Source organism: Haliotis rubra, unplaced genomic scaffold, assembly GCF_003918875.1.
Source record: "Haliotis rubra isolate DU_JTF1 unplaced genomic scaffold, ASM391887v1 Scf19, whole genome shotgun sequence".
In the NCBI taxonomy this organism is placed as follows: domain Eukaryota; kingdom Metazoa; phylum Mollusca; class Gastropoda; order Lepetellida; family Haliotidae; genus Haliotis; species Haliotis rubra.
In genome coordinates, this window is record NW_025765891.1 from 2,528,827 (window position 1) to 2,550,574 (window position 21,748).

General features: G+C 38.5%; 1 protein-coding gene across 1 annotated transcript; it reads left to right on the forward strand.

The window, feature by feature from the left end:
- The first annotated feature begins 254 nt into the window (after positions 1-254).
- Positions 255-21,266, forward strand: LOC124274365 (SWI/SNF-related matrix-associated actin-dependent regulator of chromatin subfamily E member 1-related-like). Its single transcript, XM_046709739.1, has 11 exons — positions 255-841; positions 3,358-3,455; positions 3,918-4,096; positions 4,420-4,499; positions 7,608-7,731; positions 8,190-8,307; positions 9,087-9,145; positions 12,087-12,195; positions 13,106-13,285; positions 13,783-13,874; positions 15,683-21,266. The coding sequence occupies exons 1-11, from the start codon at positions 639-641 to the stop codon at positions 15,800-15,802; spliced, it is 1,362 nt and encodes a 453-aa protein (XP_046565695.1). The 5' UTR covers positions 255-638; the 3' UTR covers positions 15,803-21,266.
- Positions 21,267-21,748: the final 482 nt, after the last annotated feature.

Below are 21,748 nucleotides of genomic sequence, written 5' to 3' on the forward strand. Positions count from 1 at the left end.
CTGAGAACATATACCACATCGGCATATGGTCTCAAATAAGTTTGATGTGTTAACATGATAATGGTTCTGGTAATGATACAAATATCATCTCACATTATATCTAATTTTTGCAGAAAAGACGGCCCAGAAGACATGACTTTAATGTGCTGACATTCACAGAACTGTGCTGAAAACAGAGTAATTCATTCTGCTCATTACAGTTGCGTCCCTTTTCTAGTAACCGGAAATAACATTCCTACCTCCACTACTTTCAGTTCAACTTCCGTTTTACTTGAGAAAGTTCATGAAAGGGGCCGTGACGAAAGTGTTTATATTTTCAATAACTGAAAGCATTTAGTCCAAATTTTTGAGCATTAGATAAAAGGCAGGCTCATTGGAAAGAGTCTGACTTGTGAATTTAAAAAAGAATGAAGTTCTGTCTGTGAGAGCGCTCGCACCTGTTGTCACACGAACTAGAATCTTTGTGAATGCATCATTCATCACACCTTTGAAGATGAAGTCTTTAATGGAATCTCTTGGAAGATCCAGCTGTGAATAACAACAAGCCATTGCACCATGCATACCATGCGCAAATAGCAGTGAGGGGCTCGAAAAAGTAAAGGCTAACAAGAAGTTTCGACAGAAGCATAACCGTCTGTATGATGGACCATGGAGACATCATGCCTTCCTCAGTATCAGCTGTCATCTCAACCAGCTCTTTCCCTGTGTTGAATGGAACAGATGTTGGTCTAGGCATCGCATTTGGAACTGATGCTGCTGATTCGGACAAGAATGACATCTCTGTGTCCCTGTCCTCCTCGCTCATGTCTGATACCGCTGTGCTTGTGGAAACTCCGAGGGGGTAAGCTGCTCACTCCTCTCACAGTTATGTTTCTACTTCACCCAGTTATTGCTTCACTCACCTAACTCGCAGATCTAATTGTCTGCAATGTAGACAGGTAGTCACGCATATCAAAACCACTAGGGCTTGCTACCCATATAGATCTCAGAAATTCATCATTGTTAATTAAATATCGGAGAAGTAACTTTATGCAAAAATCAACGACAACATCCTGAACATGACTTAGAATCAGCCCATGAATACAGAGGTAACTTTGTGTAAGTAAATTAAACTGTATTTCATCACAACAGTATGTAGGATATTTTCATTGACACAATTTTATAATTGACAATATTTCCAGTTTTTGAGCTGTTTGGCCAGTCTCGAAACCGCTCTCCTATTCAGTTCTGTGCACTTAACCATATTAACCTAGTACATCTGCCAGAGGCCAGCAGATGTGACAATTTGTCCTTTAACAGTGCATTCAAAACATCACAGGTTATTTATTTATTATGTTTTATAAAAGTCTAACATTTTGATGTGCAGCCACAAAATATTAAAATATAGCATGCAGTGTCAAAATTTATTTCCTCAGAGAAATTTTGTCCCCTATTAGTAATATATTCATCTCGGTGCATGTTTATCCTTTGTTTACGGTGGTTTTATGGTTCCACATGCTGACATCAAAGCCTCAGACTAGCTTGCAATATATGGTCATTTTGATATATGTATATATAGTATGACCAGAAATTATTGCGAATTTTAGGAATATGTTTAATTGGATTTCTAGTATAAACAACCTTGACCAGCTATCAAGTGCTTGGTTTCATTCAAGAGAGACAACTCTGTTAATCCTTTTTCATTAATTTGTGAAGAGTTATCCCCCTTTACTTACTTGCTAGCAGACGACATTTTCAGTGATCCTCAGTATGGATGATTTAGAGAAGAGGAAGTTGATTTTAGAGTATTATAACAAGGACATCAGATCAGCTAAAGTGATTTCAAGTAGAACAGGTATCCCTTTGTCCACTGTTTACCACGTTTTGAAAAATATTGCAAATGGATATGGCATTGAGCATCAGGGAGGCGCAGGTAGGCCCAGAAAATTGACTGTCGGTGACAGGAGGCAGCTTGGTATTCTTGTTTCTAAAAACAAATGAAGGAGTTAAGAAAACTTAAGGCTGGATATGATTCATAGAGGAACTGTGGCTGTCTGTAAGGAGACAATTAGAACTGAGCTGCATGCAATGGGTTGGCAGAAAAGTCGAGGAATTCCATCACCCGATCATGAAACCTGAACAAAAGGAGCTTAAGGTTGAACTGGTGCTTACAGCATAGAAATTTTAACTGGGACAATGTGATTTTCTCAGATGAAAGTTCTGTGTGGCTGTTTCCTAATACACTGAAATTCTGGACCAAACAAACTGAAAACCTTTGTATCAGCCCAAAGTACAGTCCGAAATTTAACGTGTGGGTGGCATATATGTGTTAGGGGCAACGCCCCCACTGTGTATTTGAAGGGAATACTTAACAGTGAGCGTACACAGATATTCTCGAGGGACATTTACTTCCATCTGCTCACGGTTCTATGGAAATTTTTGATTTTCCAGCAGGACAACGACCCAAAACATCATTCAAAGCATTTACAGGCCTGGTTTGGGACCCAAAATATGACATTATTAGATTGGCCAAGCTATAGCCCTGACCTAAATCCAATAGAAAATGTTTGGGGACTTATGAAGGAAAGTGTCAATAAGAAAAATCTGACAAATATTGCTGAAATGAAAGAAGAGGTGGTCCGATATTGGGACAGCATGGACCACGACTTTCTAACTTCTTTGATCAGTAGCATGCCCCGCCGCATTGAAGCCTGCATTGCTGCCCATGGTGACTTGACAAAATACTAACTGTTCACCTGTCTTTGAATCTGGAGTTATGTTCTGCTAATATTCACATTTAATACATGAGTAATGAGTGAAAAAAATATATAAAATTACAATCTTAAATTCTCAATAATTTCTGGTTGTACTGTATATATATTGTCTTTCTCTTCTCTGTCACAAGTGTTGTAGGATATCTTAATACTCAATAATAGTGAAGAATATATGCAAATAGCAACAAAAGGCTTCCACTAGGCTAGACTGCTCTGACTTTGAAATAAGCATGTTTGTTTATAAACAGGAGAGAGAAAAATCTGGTCTCATGATATGCAAATTAACTTGTGGCAAGGTGTAATGACAGGGCTAGGGCTGGCTAAAGAGATGAATAATCATTTGAAGCCCAGCAACATGTGTTGGTTTTCAGAGTGACCAAATGGATTGTAGATGATGTTTGATCACTTGTTGGATCCTGATGATTGATGTTCACAATATCCACCACTGGCTTGACTAGTTTTATATCTGCCACAGTCATATGGCTGGAATATTGCTCATTGCAGTATTGAGCAAACAAAGAAACTAAACACCGTTCTAGGGTACTGATTGTTCCGGATCAAGTGACGACAAGTTTATGTTCTCCTGAAATGTTTGTTTGGACAGGTTGATGTTGTCAGTGGGTGATGGCAATGTGTCCCTGGGTAACATCTCCACAACGACAGATCAGCATGGCCGACATCTGCTACCCCTGCCAGGGACCAGTAAGTGCTCTCAGTCAACATCACTAGGCTAGACTTAGTGATACACACTGTACACACATCAAATATGCTTGAATCATTTAGCATCAATGGAACTCCAGATAAATTTTGGATCCATTGATTTTTTTAAACATGTTAAACTTCACATCTGACATATTGGGTACCACAGGTTTTTTTTTTTTTGTCAGTATATTGTTTTTACTCTCATGGTTCTTTTTGTCTGGGTATATATATGCCAATGATTTTGACTTTTCTATAAATAATTCTTTATTAAAATGCTTTTAAGGTTACTTGTTTTACATGTGTGTTTTAGCTGCACCAGGGTATCACATGTCACGTCGATACTTGTCGAGGTTACAAAACAGTATATATGCATGTAACACTTGTAGATTGATAACTGTAGTAGAGTTATATGTATGCATAATACCTGCACCTGTCTTAATTATTGTGTACGGTGTTGTCCAGTTACCCAGTTCACCCCAGTGCAACAGGATGGGTTGGTGGGGGCGTCGACCGCCCCCATGTTTGACTCCCCACCTGACTGCACCGGTGATGTCGGTGGCTCTCTGGACGTCGCCATCAAGACGGAACATCCCATCACCACGGTAACAACCACTGTCACCACTACGCAAGAAGAAACCAAGGTTTGATTGTATTCAACATTATTTGATAAATGCAAGAGTTTGTAATACGTTTTGATATTGTAGACCATGGATATAACTTTCAGTTTGAAAGATTACCGGTTATTAAATTCTATTTCTGTATTTCCGGAACAACGAAGAGTTTCTTTCTGGCCATGCTGACAAACTTAAACATCTGATTTTTATGTATCATGATGTACAACAACATTAAGGACACAAATGATGGCTTTGATGCAGTATATTATATTTTTCTCTCTTTTCTGTAAGTCTTCCACCATAATATTAACAAGTGTAATCCTGATGTGTTTCAATCTAATTTCTTCCAGAAAAGAAAAGGGGGATGGCCGAAAGGAAAGAAACGTAAGAATGTTCCAGAGATAAATGCACCAAGAGCTCCAATGACTGGGTTGGTATTGTAATATGACAGTATACAAGGTGTAGTTTGGAAACATGCACACATTTGTTGTAACAGTGAACTAACATCATGACCATGCTAAAGAGATGGAAACTGAAGGGTCTCTGTGTGGGCTAAAAGTGGTGTTGTAAAAAGGTACATAGCGTGATATATTTGGAGCCGGTGTTTGACAGTGGTTGACCATGTTGACACTGTACATGCAGATCCTTTTTTCTACATACTTAAAGAACCACTAAACTTTGTTTTTTGTTACTCTTTTAACCATTACATATGAAAGATTTGTGGTTAGTCTTATGCGGAACACCAAATTTATTCTTTAAAAACTTGTGGTTAATTAATACCGCGCGATTAAAAGTGCGCAAAAAGTCGCCTGCTTCCCTCTCGCCTGCCAACGAAACCACAGACAGGTTACGTGAACTCTGTCGCCAGAGCACTGCAGTGACGCCATATGAGGAACCATTTTCAGTTAGTTGTATAGAAAGTGTGTAGCACGCCATCATTTTGATGATTTCTCAACATCAACTAATTTACATGCCGAATCGCTGCTTTGTCGCCAATTGCTCCTAGGGTCGGGCGATGGTGTCACCATGCACAGATTTCAACAGGATCCCCGCAGTTCGTAAGCTAAATGGGTTATGTTTGTGAGCGGTTTAGCGTTGTAGGAAGCCTGAAACGATATCTTACTTGTTTTCAGATCGCTTCACGGAAGTTAAAGAATCAAAACTACCTACTAGTTATAGTAAAATATGTATATGATTGATGACCATATAGATTTGTCCATAACACAACTTGTAACATAACGATTTCTTCCTCGAAGTGAGGTTGTGGTCGAAGTAACAATAATATTGTAAGTAGTATTATATTGACACCCACCTCGCTGCCAGGAGAGAAATTGTTATGTTATACGCTATGTCATGCAAAATCCTATTGGCCATCAATACAATACATATTTTACTACCAGTAGAAAGTAGTTTTGATTTTTAACTCGGGTGAAAACAAACCTAAATAGCATTTATCCACAGACTGGCTGGATGTTCCGACAGGGTACGCCATTTTTGAAAATCGTGAAAGTCTGTTAGAATTAATGAGATTATGGTTTGTTTTCATCAAGTTAGAAAATCAAAACTACTTTCTACTCAGAAGTTAAATATGTATTGGAATCATAACCAAAAGGATTTTGCATGACACAACTTATAACATAACGATTTCTTCCACGGAAGCCAGGTGGGGGTCGAAGTCACAATACTGCGCCGATAAATTTCTTGCTACATTCACATGGTTAATGTCCACTCACCAGTATGTAGATACTAGTCAATGTGCGCCTTTATATTTGGTCTTATAATCCTAATTAGTTTATTATCATACTTTTATGCATTTTGAAACTAAATAAAAGCAGACGATCTGCTGATACTTATAGTGAATTTATAACAGAACTGTAATATCTAGACATTTTATAGTTTGCCAATGTGAATCATAATTCGCACACACACCCTAGTGTATGTTGTCTGTCTCATTACACTTCACGGCGAAAACAATGATTCTGTTGAATACTACGACAAATGAATAAAAACAAAATGCAAATATTAAAATTAAAACAGATTAAAGTTATAGGAACAATATCAGGCCATTACCTTGTTTGAGGAATGTATCCATCAATATCCACAAAACTGTTCCAAATGATGTGTCTTTTAACAGTTTAATATATAAAAACTTGATAAATCTTTTCAGGTATTGGTGTATAGTCTCATTGGTCACCCAAGATAGCACACCTGGCAACTAATTGCATAATGTCCGCCTTTCATTAAAACAGTAATTTAGTTAGCCGATAATGGGCAATCAATCAATGTATTGCCGGTTAATCCTTTGAAAGAAGGACGTTGTTTTTACGCAGACACCGACACGGCAGAGTGTATTCAGTATAAATTAGTAAATCTACATACATAAACACTACCTTTTGACAATTCCGCTGTGTAAGATAAAAGTAATTAATCAATCAGCGTGTTATCGGTTATTTCTTTGATCGATGTTTATAATGTTGAATATTTACTCCAGACACAAGAAATGCCAAATGGGAACCTTTGTCGGGTAATCTAAGTGTCTTACCACTAATTATACCTGTTATAAAGTCATTAACTGACCATCAAGTGAATGATGACAAATAACATGTGTAGGTTTATACCACCTAACACAGGTTACAACAAGGGAGTATTAATTGCTGTATTGCATGTGAAAACTTATGGGCCGACACTGTTTTGAGAATACAAACAGATTTTTACATGACATGATTAAATATCGAGGTAAAAAAACACAGAAATGGGATCAATTTGGATCAGTCATTATACAAATAGGGCCTAACGACACCAATCAATTGTGACAGAAGCGTCTATGAAAACAAGTTGTATTGTGAGAACATATAACTTTCATTTTCCACAACAATTATCACGATTTCAGGTTTATACAAGCCTGTAAACAAGATAATTTACCCCCTAAAATGTAGATGAATTCTGCATCGGCCCTCAAAGCTATTCCTCATATGACGTCACAGAGTCGCGCCGCTCTGATTGGTTGAAATTTCGTTCGCGGGTGAGAATTGTGCACTGTTGTCAAAAAGGTCGATTTAAGTCAATTAAAGGTCGAAATGAGTAGTTTTAATGACGGGGTTTCATTTATAACGATGCCAGTTAGTGATTTATGTATTTTTAACCCCTAGGGTTTATGTGACCTTTAAGTAAATATGTAACATGGTCAGTTGCCCCCATTTTGTAGTCATGGATACAGGGGAGATAACAGTGTGAGAGAAAAATCTTTGTAGTATACCGGTACAGGCCTTCAATGTAAATTTGGCATATAAATGCATAGTTTCATTATCAAATTATGCCATTAGTTTGCGATAGCTGAAACTCTGAATGCTCAGTATCCATGGTAACCTGTTTCAGAACTTTCAGATTGTCAAGTCAGCCTGGACTTGAAAGGACAGAGTTTAAAGTAATTGTAAATTCTTATTGATGTTGATGTAATAACGGAAGGAGCCCAAAGAACAATGATAATTTTGAATAAATTGTGGTAATGAAATGTTTGAGCCTGACCGCGTGTTTCCAGGTATGTGTTGTATGCCATCGAGCGACGACAGGAGATCAAGGAGAGCCATCCTGAGATTATGTTCTCAGACGTCACCAAGATACTGGGACAGGAGTGGTCCTCCATGTCTCCAGAGAAGAAACAGGTAGGGGTCAGCTCTGGAAATAATGACTCACATAAACATGATAAAAGCACCGGAGGAACAATTTAAGCATAAGTGCATGGCCAAGATGGGATTGGAATACATCAGTACAGTTTTGCTAGGCTAATTCTGCTTTTGCGCTTGATAGCATTCCTTACCTTGCATTCACAACAAGGTAGTTAGACAGTGGTCATCACACTTAATTAGAAAAATGTCGATTCTGTTTCCTTGGAAACATACACTTCAGGCAGTCAATAATACTTGAAAACATGGTTTTGTTAGTCAACTAATAAGCATGTCATCGAATGAGTTTTTTTAATTTTGGTCTTGTTATAGCATTAAACCATAATGATAATTACGTAACTTTACAATGATCATGGATAACACCTTACCGTCATTGCTGTGGAAAATTAATAGCAGAAGGTTTGGTTGCCTTGTGTAAGAGTTATCTGTTTCTTTAGAAATACCTCACAGAAGCCGAGGCTGACAAACAACGATACATAACACAACTGAAAGTCTTCCAGCAGTCAGAGACCTACCAGAACTTCCTCAAGAAGAAGAAGCTCAAGGTTCTCTGTGGTAGGTTTTCTTGTGGGAGTTAATGGTTTTAACTGTCTAGATTAGACTAGAGAGAGGATGTTATTCATGTTAGTGGGATTGTTCTTTGATTGGTGGTGTGGGGTAGCCCAGTGGTGAATGTGTCTGTCATGCTGGTGGCCTGGGTTTGATTCTGCACATGATCATAAGTGCTAACCCATTTGAGATTCTGGATTAGAGTAAGCCCCGAGTTACCTGTGCCTGGTGACTAACGGGTAGCCAGTCCTGATCACTTAATTCTGTGCCATTATTTTTTATTATGTCAGCCACTTGGTATTGTTCATTGTGAAATGAGGCCCAGTGTACATGATGTAAGCCTTACAAATACAATTTTATGATGAAAACTAGTGTAAAATTGATTGACTAGTCTTTAGAATGTGTTGATTGTCCACCCAGATTGGGAATCAGCAGTGAAGCTGTTGGCTCAGCTAAGTACTGCCACTTTCAACTCTCAGGCTAGTCTTACCTAATATAAGCCTTTTATAATTAATCAAAGAAAGAAGCTCAGGTTACAAAAAGAAATAGAAATGTTGCTAGTCATTGAGGACTGACATGTTTGTCCCCACCAATTATTGGTAGTGCTGAACAAGCAGAGTAGGGATAATTTCTAAGGCTGCAGTTTTTCCCCTAACCATGTTAATACAGAATCCTGAATAAAGAAGTTGATCATCCATAAAGTTTGTCCTTATCTGACTCTCCAACTTCTAAAAATGCCACTCAAAGAAGTCATGTTAATGCAGTTGAAGTACTTGTGTCTTTAGGGGAAGATTCCTCCCAACTTGATACCGGGGACCCTTACTCCTCGCTGATTGATGTGGAGGTAGGTATCATGGTGTGCTCCCTGTCTTGACTTTCATCAAGATGATATGTTCATAATGTTATAGCCTATCATGGCTGCCCTCGTGTTGGTATTGATGCTTGAGAATGAAGACACCTGTAAGATGTTCATATACGATGTACTTGATGTTCATGGGGTGGTGGGTGAGCTGTCTAAGGCGCCAGGCTAGTGATCCAGCAAGCTTGGGAGGTGCCCACTTGTGACTGGGTGTAAAAACCTTGTAGTCGACTTTGTGTGCAGACTCTGTCAGTGTTGTCACAACCCCTAGTGTACAGTACACAACCCTGTGCACTTACTTGTAAGAGCCCACGAATCTGTTGGTATATGACCATATGGTGTCCACATGAATAAGTGCAAGCACCTAGTTGTGGGTACAGCACCATGCAGTAAAACTTGGACAAAGTACTGTTACTATGTGTCCAAGCCCACCAAGCTGTGAATGGGTACATTGCAAGGATGGGAAAGCCACATTAACTTGGTGGACCTAGTTGCTGCACGAAGTTGTATGATCCCCAGGGAGTTTAGATTGAAAATATGATGTGCCGTTGAGATTATCGAGGGAAAAAACAAAGCGCTTAGAGCATGCATGTAGATGGGATGGACTATAGCGCTATATAAATATCCATATAATAATAATGTAACGTGCGTAATTATATTCAACTCAAAGGACAAGAAAAGCAGTAAATGTTTACTGGCATTACAAAGATGGATGACTGTGTGAGTGAGTGAGTTTAGTTTTACGCCGCACTCAGCTATATTCCAGCTATATGGCGGCGGTCTGTAAATAATCAAGTCTGGACCAGACAATCCAGTGATCAACAGCATGAGCATTGATCTGCGCAATTGGGAACCGATGACATGTGTCAACCAAGTCAGCGAGCCTGACCACCCGATCCCGTTAGTCGCCTCTTACGACAAGCATAGTCGCCTTGTACGGCAAGCATGGGTTGCTGAAGACCTATTCTACCCCGGATCTTCATGGGTCTGATGACTGTGTGACAAAATGACATTGTTGTTTTAGATTATTATATGCCTACACAGAGGTGACTAATGGGATCTGATGGTCGCTGACTTGGTTGTCACGCCATTGTGTCCCAGGTGAGTAGATCAATGCTCATGTTGTTGATCACTGGATTGTCTGGTCTATTTACAGACTGCTCCCCTAGGCACATTTAGGAGGGCGCCGCGCCCTGCCCTTTGATTTTTGCTCTGCCCTTTTGTTTTCGCCCTGCCCTTTTGCCTCAATCCCAGTTTTTTTTCAGCTGTGCTTGATTTTACAACAACCCCTGTGTATTTTCCGGATTTCATTAAGGACGGAGTTCTCTCCCTTTCTAGGGGGGGGACGCAAAATTGTTTTGATAATGATTAGGAAATTGGCATTTAAACCATGGCAAAGTCAAAGGTGTTTAATTCGCTTTACAAATCTCAATGCCTACCAAGGAAAGAATCAAAAGGAAAAGAGAAGAAGTGGTGAAGGTTGAAGCAAGGAAGTGTCGACGACTAATAGATTTCTTCGCTCCTAGCAGGTATGTGCCTCTAAGTTCGTGATTTTTAAGCCCTTGATTTCCATTTCCATTTCACATGCCTTTCAAATAAAACCTCCGTTATTAAAGACAACGATGTGTGAACTACATGGGATGTATTTTGGTACGTTTGGGGACCGATATTCATGTAACTGTGCTGTTTAGGTGAAAATCTGAAACTCGAAAATGTCCGCCATTTTTAATCCATCGGCAATTTGAAATTGATCTTGAATTATTTTGTTGCTTGTCCTGGGAAATGAAATAGTTAATACAGCTTGCATAACAGCTTAACATGGTAGCCTTGTTTTTAGTGTCGATTTCATAAAAAAGTAAGTCTTGAAGGAGTAAAACTATTTTACGATTTCAAACAATGGGAAGCCACACCCTTGTCGAAGCTCTCCACAGTAGACACTTACGTTCAGGTGTATTATTGTGTGATATTTTTGTTTTAATAATTATGATTGCAAATTTAATATCTAAGAATATTTTGAATATGGTATATTAACTTTGTATATATATTTTTTTCAGACCGGACTTAGACGAGGCAGAGGTAGTTTCCTATGAAAACTCAAGGGCACACGAGACAGAGTCAGTTAATCCAACAAAGAAGAAAGATGGTGGTCACAAGACTGCATTTGACACAAAGTGGCAACAAACCGGCCCCCGTGAGGTACTCAGAAGATGACAAAAAGAAGGGAATGATGTTTTGTTCATTATGTTCTAAGTGGAACACCAAGGGCAGAAATGGACTTAATGTCGACCAAACACAGATTGAGTGGAGTCAAGTAAAGGAGCTTGACACCAGTTCACCCTCCACCATTTTGAAGACTCAAGCCTCAACTTGGAAACTTGAATCCAAACATTGTTCAATTACTGTCCATTCATGCAACTGTGATTGTCAACTTCTGAAGTTGAGAGAGTGTTCTCAAAAGTGAAATTGTAAACAAATGTGATAACAGATTAATGCCTTGAAATGCTTTTTTTCTTCCAAATTTTGATCTTAAAATGCAAAATGAGAAGAGTAATAAATGAACTTTAGAAATAAAATTATAAGAGCATTTGACTTCATATACATTTTGTTATTGTTATTTTTTCAATAATCCTCACCAAAATGCCCTTTTAGATTATGAAGTGCCCTTTTTTCTTAAGTTACCCTGCCCTTTCTGAATCCTAGGGGAACACTATTACAGACTGCCACCATATAATGTCTTTCAGTGGCATTTAGAAGTTGTACATGTTCACCTGATGAAGGGACCCGAATGGTCTCAAACGTCGTGGAGAGAAATTAAAAAGAAGTTTAATCCATAAAAATGATCTGCCACCATATAGCTTGAATATTGCTGAGTGCGGCGTTAAGCAACAAACAAAAACAAACATATGAATATTGTGTATGTCTTCAGGAGGACTCCATCAGCGAGCTGTACTGCCGAGTGTGTAACCAGTATTTCAGCTCCGTACACAACAAGAAGGAGCACATGTTTGGCAGACAACACTTACAGGCAATCACAGGTCAGGCCAGGGTTTCCTTTAGGTCGTCTGACTGAACATAAAGTGACCTGATATGTCATAGCTCCTTGCCTATAGTCAAACTGTCGGTCCATCTCTTGTGGACTTTTATATTTTAGGACATATCTTCTGCAACTACAAGGCCTATTGAGCTGAAACATTCCTCTCTGTATTCCATCCTACTGTAAATTTCTTAGACATTCAGCAAGTATATGTTTCCAGAGTAACTTGTGATATAATAGGATTTTGGACACATTTTGGTTTTTTGTCCAGCTACGACCTTTGAAATTCACCTGCCCATTTTTATTAGGGTTTCTGCATTTACAACATCTCTGAATCTACAAGGCCTATGAAGCAAATGATTTGTATAAATTTTCTTTGCTGTGGTGTCTCTAAAATTTGATCCCAGGATTTTGATCAAATGTTAAACATGGTGAGCATGGCAGCAATGTTTGGAAACCCATTTATAACATATCTTAGACCTCAGCTCAAACTCGACTGCAACCATGTTTCATCAGATAAACATATTATTTTTTAGTATGCAAATATACATAGCACAGTAAAGAAATCATGATGTCTTCCGATAGATACTCATGTTCGGTTGAATATTTTTAAACAAAGAAATTCTACTGCTGATATTCTTCTGAGACAATTAACAACGAATAATTTCCTTGTAACTCAGTATTTGGTATGGTAGTAGTCATTTAGGCAGAGGAACTAATCAAGGTCTTAGAAATACAAAGTTACATAGTCATAGGTTTCAAATATGTCTCTTGCTTTCTTAAAATGTTTCTCTTTGTAGGGGGAAATGTGTTTTGTATTTGTATAAAATGGGAACATTTTCTGAATACAGTGGAAAAAATGTTATGTAAATGTCACCACAATGACACTTGTTGACATGCCCCCGTCACAGGTGAGCTTGAGAAGGAGATGGAACGCCAGCAACAGCAGAATTTGACCTCGACCTCACTGCTGACCTCTGACCTCAACACAGAGAGCCTGACCTCTGACATGGACCTGGTTGAGGGACCAAGGCTGTCGATGCCAGTTGACATCGGAAGTTTTATTCAGGAATTTGAACAGAGAAATGTTGGTGAGTAACATGTCACATGTGGGTTACAGGTTGTGTCTCTTCAACGGTGACAAATGCCTCTTCATCAGTGACTAGTGGTCAGAGAAACACATATCTCTTCATATGTATAGGGGAGTTGGGGTAGCCTTGTGGTTAAAGCGTTCGGTCATCACGCTGAAGACCCGGGTTGGTTCCCCACATGGGTACAATGTGTGAAGCCCATTTCTTGTGTCCCCTGGTGTGATGTTGCTGGAATATTGCTGAAAGCAGCGTAAAACTGAACTCACTCACTCTCCATATGTGACAAGGAGATAGATGCCTCTACCATTAATATCTGTGATATGGTTGGAATGTTGCTGACTGAGGCAGAATAAACCTACTTGATTGGTCAGTATGAAGTAGGTCAGAAGTCACATGACAACTCATCTTGGACTAGCAGTGGTAACAACTGAAAGACATGTGAATTGTCTTGTATTTATATGTGTATCCATCTATCCATAATGTGTGTGTTTGTTTAGAACGGGAACAAGAGATCAAGACACTGCGCCGGGCCCTGAAGACATCTCAAGAAGGCCATGTGAACATGTGCAAGGAGATCCAGACACTCAAGGTGGGTGACACAGCAACTCGCATCACTAACAGTTTACTTGAGTAATTACATTCCTTTGCCAGGAGCGGTGGGGGTAGCCTAATGGTTAAAGCGCTGGCTCGTCACCAAGACCCGGTTCGAATCCCCACATGGGCACAATGTGTGAAGCCCATTTCTGGTGTCCCCTGCCGTGATGTTGCTGGAATATTGCTAAAAGTGGCATAAACCATACTCACTACTCATTACATTCCTTTGCCAGGAGCGTATGATCATGGGATTTGATTTTTGTTCGCCCAGATTGTACCCATACTTGTGAGTTTTACATTAGTGAGTGAGTGAGTTCAGTTCAGTTTTATGTTGTACTCAGCAATATTCCAGCTATATGACGACGATCTGTAAATAATCGAGTCTGGATCAAACAATCCAGTGATCAACAGCATGAGCATCGATCTACACAATTGGGAAATGATGACATGTTTCAACCTAGTCAGCGAGTCTGACCACCTGATCCCGTTAGTCGCCTCTTACAACAAGCATGGGTTGCAGTATAAAAAGCAGCTTAGTATTACACAGCTTGAGACAGATAGACAACAACATGTATTGCTGAGAGCTATGGGTGCAGTGGGGCAGGCAAGTGGTTAAAGTGTTTGCTTGTAACCGCTAATTTCCTGCTGTGATTCGCGCACATGGGTACAATGTGTGAAACTCATTTCTTGTGTCCTATGCTTGGTCTTGCTAGATTAAAGCAGTATAAAAAGCAGCTTACTATTACAAAGCTTGAGAAGGATAGATGACAACATGTATTTCTTGTGTCCTATGCTTGGTCTTGCTAGATTAAAGCAGTATAAAAAGCAGCTTACTATTACAAAGCTTGAGAAGGATAGATGACAACATGTATTTCTTGTGTCCTATGCTTGGTCTTGCTAGATTAAAGCAGTATAAAAAGCAGCTTACTATTACAAAGCTTGAGAAGGATAGATGACAACATGTATTTCTTGTGTCCTATGCTTGGTCTTGCTAGATTAAAGCAGTATAAAAAGCAGCTTACTATTACAAAGCTTGAGACGGATAGATGACAACATGTATTTCTTGTGTCCTATGCTTGGTCTTGCTAGATTAAAGCAGTATAAAAAGCAGCTTACTATTACAAAGCTTGAGAAGGATAGATGACAACATGTATTTCTTGTGTCCTATGCTTGGTCTTGCTAGATTAAAGCAGTATAAAAAGCAGCTTACTATTACAAAGCTTGAGAAGGATAGATGACAACATGTATTTCTTGTGTCCTATGCTTGGTCTTGCTAGATTAAAGCAGTATAAAAAGCAGCTTACTATTACAAAGCTTGAGAAGGATAGATAACAACATGTATTGCTTAGAGCAACCTTTTGGTGTAGATTTGTACACCATTATCAAGCTCAGACGTATGCACTAAGCTAAATCTTATGCTATAAACAAGAAGGTGTTACCATATTGACTTCATTTTTGACACACCAGCTTCTAGGACGCTGATCAAACAACTGACCAACTCACTACAATAATAATGAGAACAACAACAATAATTCATGTCTGATTGCATGGTTCCGAATTCCAATACAGTAATATGCTTATGGCACATACAATGTGATTGCAAATTAGATTCGAAAGATATATTTCAGGTATGTTTGAAAGCAGAAATAGTAGGCGCTGACGAAAGATAGTGAGGAGGATGATTCGAGGATCTGAGGCCATATGATAAGTTGTTGGATACTCGAAGGAGATGCTGCTCACTCGCTCACTCACTCACTCACTCACTCACTCGAAGGACACTAAGTGAATTCTTCTGTTTTTCAGGACTATGAAAACAAGCTGGAGCAGAATACAAAGACAATGAAAGCCTACAGCCTGTCCATTGCCGCACAGATTGATGGGCTCAAAATGGTACCAACTTTGTTTGGGGTCATCAACTTCTGACGTGCAACTGTTTCTAGGCCCTGGAACATGTATTACCTGCTCACTGTAACAGTCTGTGTCTTCATGCCAGTGACATGTCTAGCAGCAGCGGGATTCATCTGTGCTTACATCATCATCAGTTTGTGCAATTGTACATTTTCATCCTACTGAAACCAAAGGGAAATGAGTTCAGGTAAATGTTGAGAGTGTGAAGTAGTTAGTTTAGTATGGAGGTGTTTGTGCTTATTATCTGAAAAAATAGAGAGGACAAAAAAAGCATGTTCAAATCTTTTATCATGTGTTGTGTCAACATGGTCTGCAGGTATTAAAAGATCAATATATTATATTTCATTGTCAAGGTGACCAAGATTCTGAGCCATTATTTGAAGATGCTGTTGAGTGTAATTTAATATCTTGCATTGAAACAATATGTGAGGTGGTTTATTACTATACACTATTTTCAGACTCCATGGTAATAAAAGAGCCTTCTCATCTGGAAATAGTTTTACTGAAATAACAAGATAATTACATTCATTAATATGTCTTGCAAATGAAGGTGGTATAAGGCACATGTTTGATCACATTGTGATGTGGTCGGTGGTAATCGACTAGGAAAAGCAAGGATCTGCATCTGAGTTGCTGAGCGCACTGATTTACATATTACCATACCAACAGTACACCTAGGGTATCATAAATAAAATCGGAATTAATTGGGGTCTATGAAGGTCAATGGAGAGAATTTGAATATCAATAAAAGTAATGCCCATCTTTAGAACACTTTTATGTTTTTTTTCCAAATACGAATATATGGGTTGATTGAACAAGAGCTTCCAGTAAGATGTACTTTTTTCCTCTGACAGCACAAGTGATCCTGAATTCTTCCCTAGTGTTTCCACATGTAGGTAGCCAACTGGGCTGATAGAATTGTAGAATTCCAGGTTCTGAACCATTTCATGGACACTGAAGTAGCTGATAGCTGGGTTAGAGTTAGCTCCCTTGAACACATCCACCAAGCACCTGTTGTTGCACCTTGTATCTTACCTCTGACTGATGTTCAAAAGGTCAGGTTTTACTGCAGATATGGAAATAACATGCATTAGTTGTCTTTTATGAATGGTGCTGTGTTTTTATGTTTGAGGAATAAATGCTTGCTATTGTAGGGCAATCTTCTTCGTGTTTAAAATGAGTGAAAGTAGTGCAAAAGATTTCTTTGTTCTGCTGGGAGTTGTTCACTCAGTGAATATGAAGGTTTAAGGAATCATTGAAAATATGAATGTTTTCTGTGATTTGTTTTGTCACTCGGAGAGATGCATGAACGCTTATTCAAGTCAATGGGCTGTGTCTAAAGAAGCCAGTATGTGTATATGGCTTCTAGCCAGCACAGCTGTTCTTGGCCAACAGCTGCTTTGTGGTGCAAACATACTGACGAGACAGGCAGAAACTGTTCCTTAGACAATGAAAAATAATCTAAAACAGAACTAGAATGATTTCCCCTTGTCAAGTTTTGCTGATATGGCTGGGTCTTTGAGGCTAGTATACGTACATTGTGTATTTCTTAATAGTCTATATACCTTCTGCATTTTTCAACATTAAAAAACAGATGTTCTGTAGATATGGAATGAATTTGATACACAAGATAAATGCTTAAGTCCCATTCATTTTGTCTACACCTTGGAGCAGTTTTTCACCTGCTAGTCTGAACCTAGTTGCTAGAGATTCTTTACTGATGCAAGAGTTGAAACACAGTAATTGGATCGTCAATGTTACGACAGCCATTACTGCAGTTCCTTAAGTCATGTATACTTTCATTTTTGCATTAAAAGCACCCTTACATTTAATTTTGTTCCAGAAGCAATTTTTTGAAATTTAGTATGCAGAATATGGTCACAATTATTGCCTTCGCACCCATTGTGGGACAATGAGGACATAATAGGTCATTGACCTGACAGCTAGACCCTGAGTTTTAGGCACCAGTGTATTATAAATCCTTTTAATGGTACTTTGTTTCCATGTCTAGTCAAGCACATGTGAAAAAATACACTGAATGCACAAAATGATTATAAAGTTATGAAACTGTTGAAAAACTGCCCTAACGTTGATGTTTTTAATTGGAAACCACACTATTGATTTATCAAACCTTAGTTGTTTCCTGGATGGTGTTTTGAAACAGGTGTTATAACAACATTTGTGATGTGAAAGGGCTCTCATGGTGATCTATGACATGCAGAGTGGTGTCCCTTATTTCTACTCAGTGGTCATGTGATGGGTATTCCCAGCCACACCTCCTGATATTAAAGAGGTTTTTAACTTAATTCACTCACACTTCTTTTTAAAACTACAGCCTAATGTTTATTTGGATAAATACAGGTTATTGTTTCTGAAGGAGATTTGTTACCATGGTTACAGTTTCGTAAAGTGGATGTACAATCCCAGTGCAGCAGGAAGTTGTTCTGGTTTCTTCTGTGTTATTTACATGTTGTTCTGGGGGTATTCTGGATATTTTTTATATCCTTGTAAACATTGCCTGAGAAAAAGGGTTTTAATGAATCACCTTGTATGAGGATGTAACTATGGTGTGATAATATAACATGTCTGTTTGTCCCACGACATGATAGTCTAATGAGATCCTGTGTAAACACAAAATGATGCAAGTAATTCTATTAAAACAGACATGCAAAATGGTTTCCTTTAATTGTAAAATACCATTTCAGATAATCTGTACACAAGTTATTGTTTATCATGTCTTCCCTTTGGCATATTCAGGGATTTACCGTGAGTCCTGTATTTGAGGGGTCCCTGGGACTCATGCTTATAATTTCAGGGGTCTAGGACAACAAGATGGGGGTCCCAGACACTTAAATATTATTATTAATACTGTTATTGTATTGTGTATCATGATCAACACATTGATTGGTATTGTAAATATATTGCAAATGATACCATAACCCAGCTAGTAGCAAACTCAGTGATAACTTATTGTTACTTGATTGGAATAATTTACAAAAGTATTTGGACTTTTCTGCGTCCCTGTGGGTGTGCTAATACATTTCGTTGCGTCCTTTATCAATTGTTATGAGTATAGGACACAGGAATTCTGTAAATCCCTGCATATTTTGGCAGAATTCATCTTTTGTATTGTATTTCCGGTTTCCCAGCGATCATGTTTCAAAAAGCAGCATAAAACCATTCTTATCAACTCACTTAAGATGCGGGGCTGTGGGGTAGCCCAGTGATTAAAGCGTTGGCTCGTCATGCCGAAGACCCGGGTTCAAATCCCCACATGGGTACATTGTGTGAAGCCCATTTCTGGTGTCCCCGGCCGTGATGTTGCTGGAATATTGCTAAAAGTGGCGTAAAACCAAACTCAGTCAATCACTTAAGATGCATGTGGCGATGTTCCAAAGAAAACAATTACGCCTCTCATTCTCATACACATTGAATTGTTGCAGCCTCACTCAAAGTAAAAATATATTCCCCACATTTTCATACAAAGTGAATGATTACACAATCATTAAAATGGAATCTTTACATCCTCATACAAAGTGTAACATGCTTTACACATTACAACAGCAGTGATATTGCCGATGATGCTTTAAATTTTCAAACAATTCAACAGCTAAATAGACAACACAAAGTATCTAGTGTTGTCTATGGTTTACAGGTCGCTATTGGAGAGTTTGTTTTGTGTGTTTCATTGTATGAATGTTATTAATGGATATGATGATTCGGAAAATATCATATTACTTGTTATCTGTACATGTCCACCGCCATTTCAGTCAGCAGGTCTTTGAACAAGCATAAAGACCAATTATTTCAACTGTTACAAATCCCTCCCAAGACAAGGGAGGTAATGAAGGGGGAGTTATGTTGGCACTGGTTTCACGCAGATATGTGAAGACTTAATATTTGAATATAGCAACACAGGGTGTTTTTTGTGATTTATGTGAATGTATTTATGTTTGATTTATTGTACTATTCTATAGCAATGGACTTTTTTTAACAAGATAACAGTATTTTTTCAGTTTTCTTGCCAAGGGCATTTACTTCAGAATCCCAGATAAATCTCTGGATAACTTTTTTTTTAAGGATTATGGGTTTCTTTAAAAGTTTTACATCTTTGTGGTCTTTCAACTTCTAATATTCCTATAAAAACATGTTTCAGTCAGTACCATCAGTGAGCCCCGATTGTGAAAATGGAATTCCTAAAGCCTCACATTTCTATTTTTCTAACACTGTAAAACAAACACTTATCTGTGTCACTTTTATGTACAGGTGTTATACAATGGGGTTATAAATGATATCCCCCACGCTGAAGTATTGAGGAGAATCCAAGGGAGACAATTATGTGTTTATACCCTGGCATTGTATCCATTACGATGACCTGTTCTGTGGGATTTACAGTTACTGATGTATACTGCTCAAAGTTTGATGGAGATAATCAGGCAATTCATTCATCTTTTTTTAAATACTTCATGCATATGAATCAAAAGAAGTTAAAGAGCAGCCAGTTGTTTATTATTGTTCGTGTTGTTGTGAATGTCATTCCGTGAAGGATTAACTACAGTAATCTGAAAGAATTTGGTGCTCCTCAACCTTTTTGGAGTGGTATATTATGAAAATCAGTTATAGCATTGAAAGATAAAAGTATCTCTATCAAAACTTGAACAGTACACTCCAGTCAGTATATACCATGTGTACAGGGACTTCTTCCATATTGTGTGTGGTATGTCCACCTTGACCTGTGTTTTACTGAAAGGTGATACTGTCCATGTCATACGAGCTGATATAGCCCTAGCAAGAAAGTACCGCAACATATACTGTTGTATTCACCAGTCATACAATATGTGGTATGTATAGTTCTATATCAGTATGTATAGTTCTATATCAGTATCTATAGTTCTATATCAATATGTATTGTTCTATATCAATATGTACTGTTCAACATATTGTGTATATCACCTGTACAACAAAGGGTCTGCAAACTGATACTGTTCAACATTGCGAGTTTGGCACATCAGGATGTTGTCCATTATTGGGAACATTTCATGTTTAACACATGAGGATGTTATCTGTTATTCAGATACTGCGTTATTCAATACATCAGGAGATTTTTAGAACAAGCTAGCTTGTTTCTTCTTTATGTCATCAAAATTAGAATACTCTGATACCAATATCTCACTATACCATTTCTTTCTGTGACTTTAATGTATGTTTCAGGCTGATTGCACTTTCTCACATACCGAAATGTGGCATTTTCTATTTTCTCTCGAGGCCAATATCATAGTTGTAATGGCTGACTTTAGAAACAGCAACCACAAGTCCAGTAGCTGGGTATTTCTGGCGGACTGACCGGGAAGGAGATGATTTAAGATGTAGTGTGTATGGTGTTATATTATGGACAAACCAACACTTAGTTCTGATGTACACAGTGAGATATGTGTACTGTTATTTATTGTCAATTACAAAATAAACTTGTTTTGTATAATTCTGTTATTGTCTTTGCCTTTTCGTTTAGGAGTTGGATTGCTGATTTTGCATGTTGGTTGTTGTTAAACACAGCGATCAGCAGTATTCCAGCTATATGGCGGCAGTCTGTAAATAGTCAAGTCTGGACCGGACAATCCAGTGATCAACATCATGAGCATCAATCTACGCAATTGGGATCCGATGACCTGTGTGAACCAAGTGGGCGAGCGTGACCACCCAATCCTGGTAGTCTTACAAGTATGGGGTGCTGAAGACGAAGTCTAACCCGGATATTGACGGGTCAGTTTTTATATGTACACAGACAGATCGAACAAAAATCCCAGGTCAGAATAGGTCCCCCAGTACATCTGCAAGAACCGACGAGAAAGAGGATACGGTGCGCAGACTCTGAGTCTCTCCTGATTGTGTATCCTCTGCAGGTCCAAACTTCCATTAATGTTAATGTGGGGTAGCCTTGTGGTGAAGGCATTCACTCGTCAC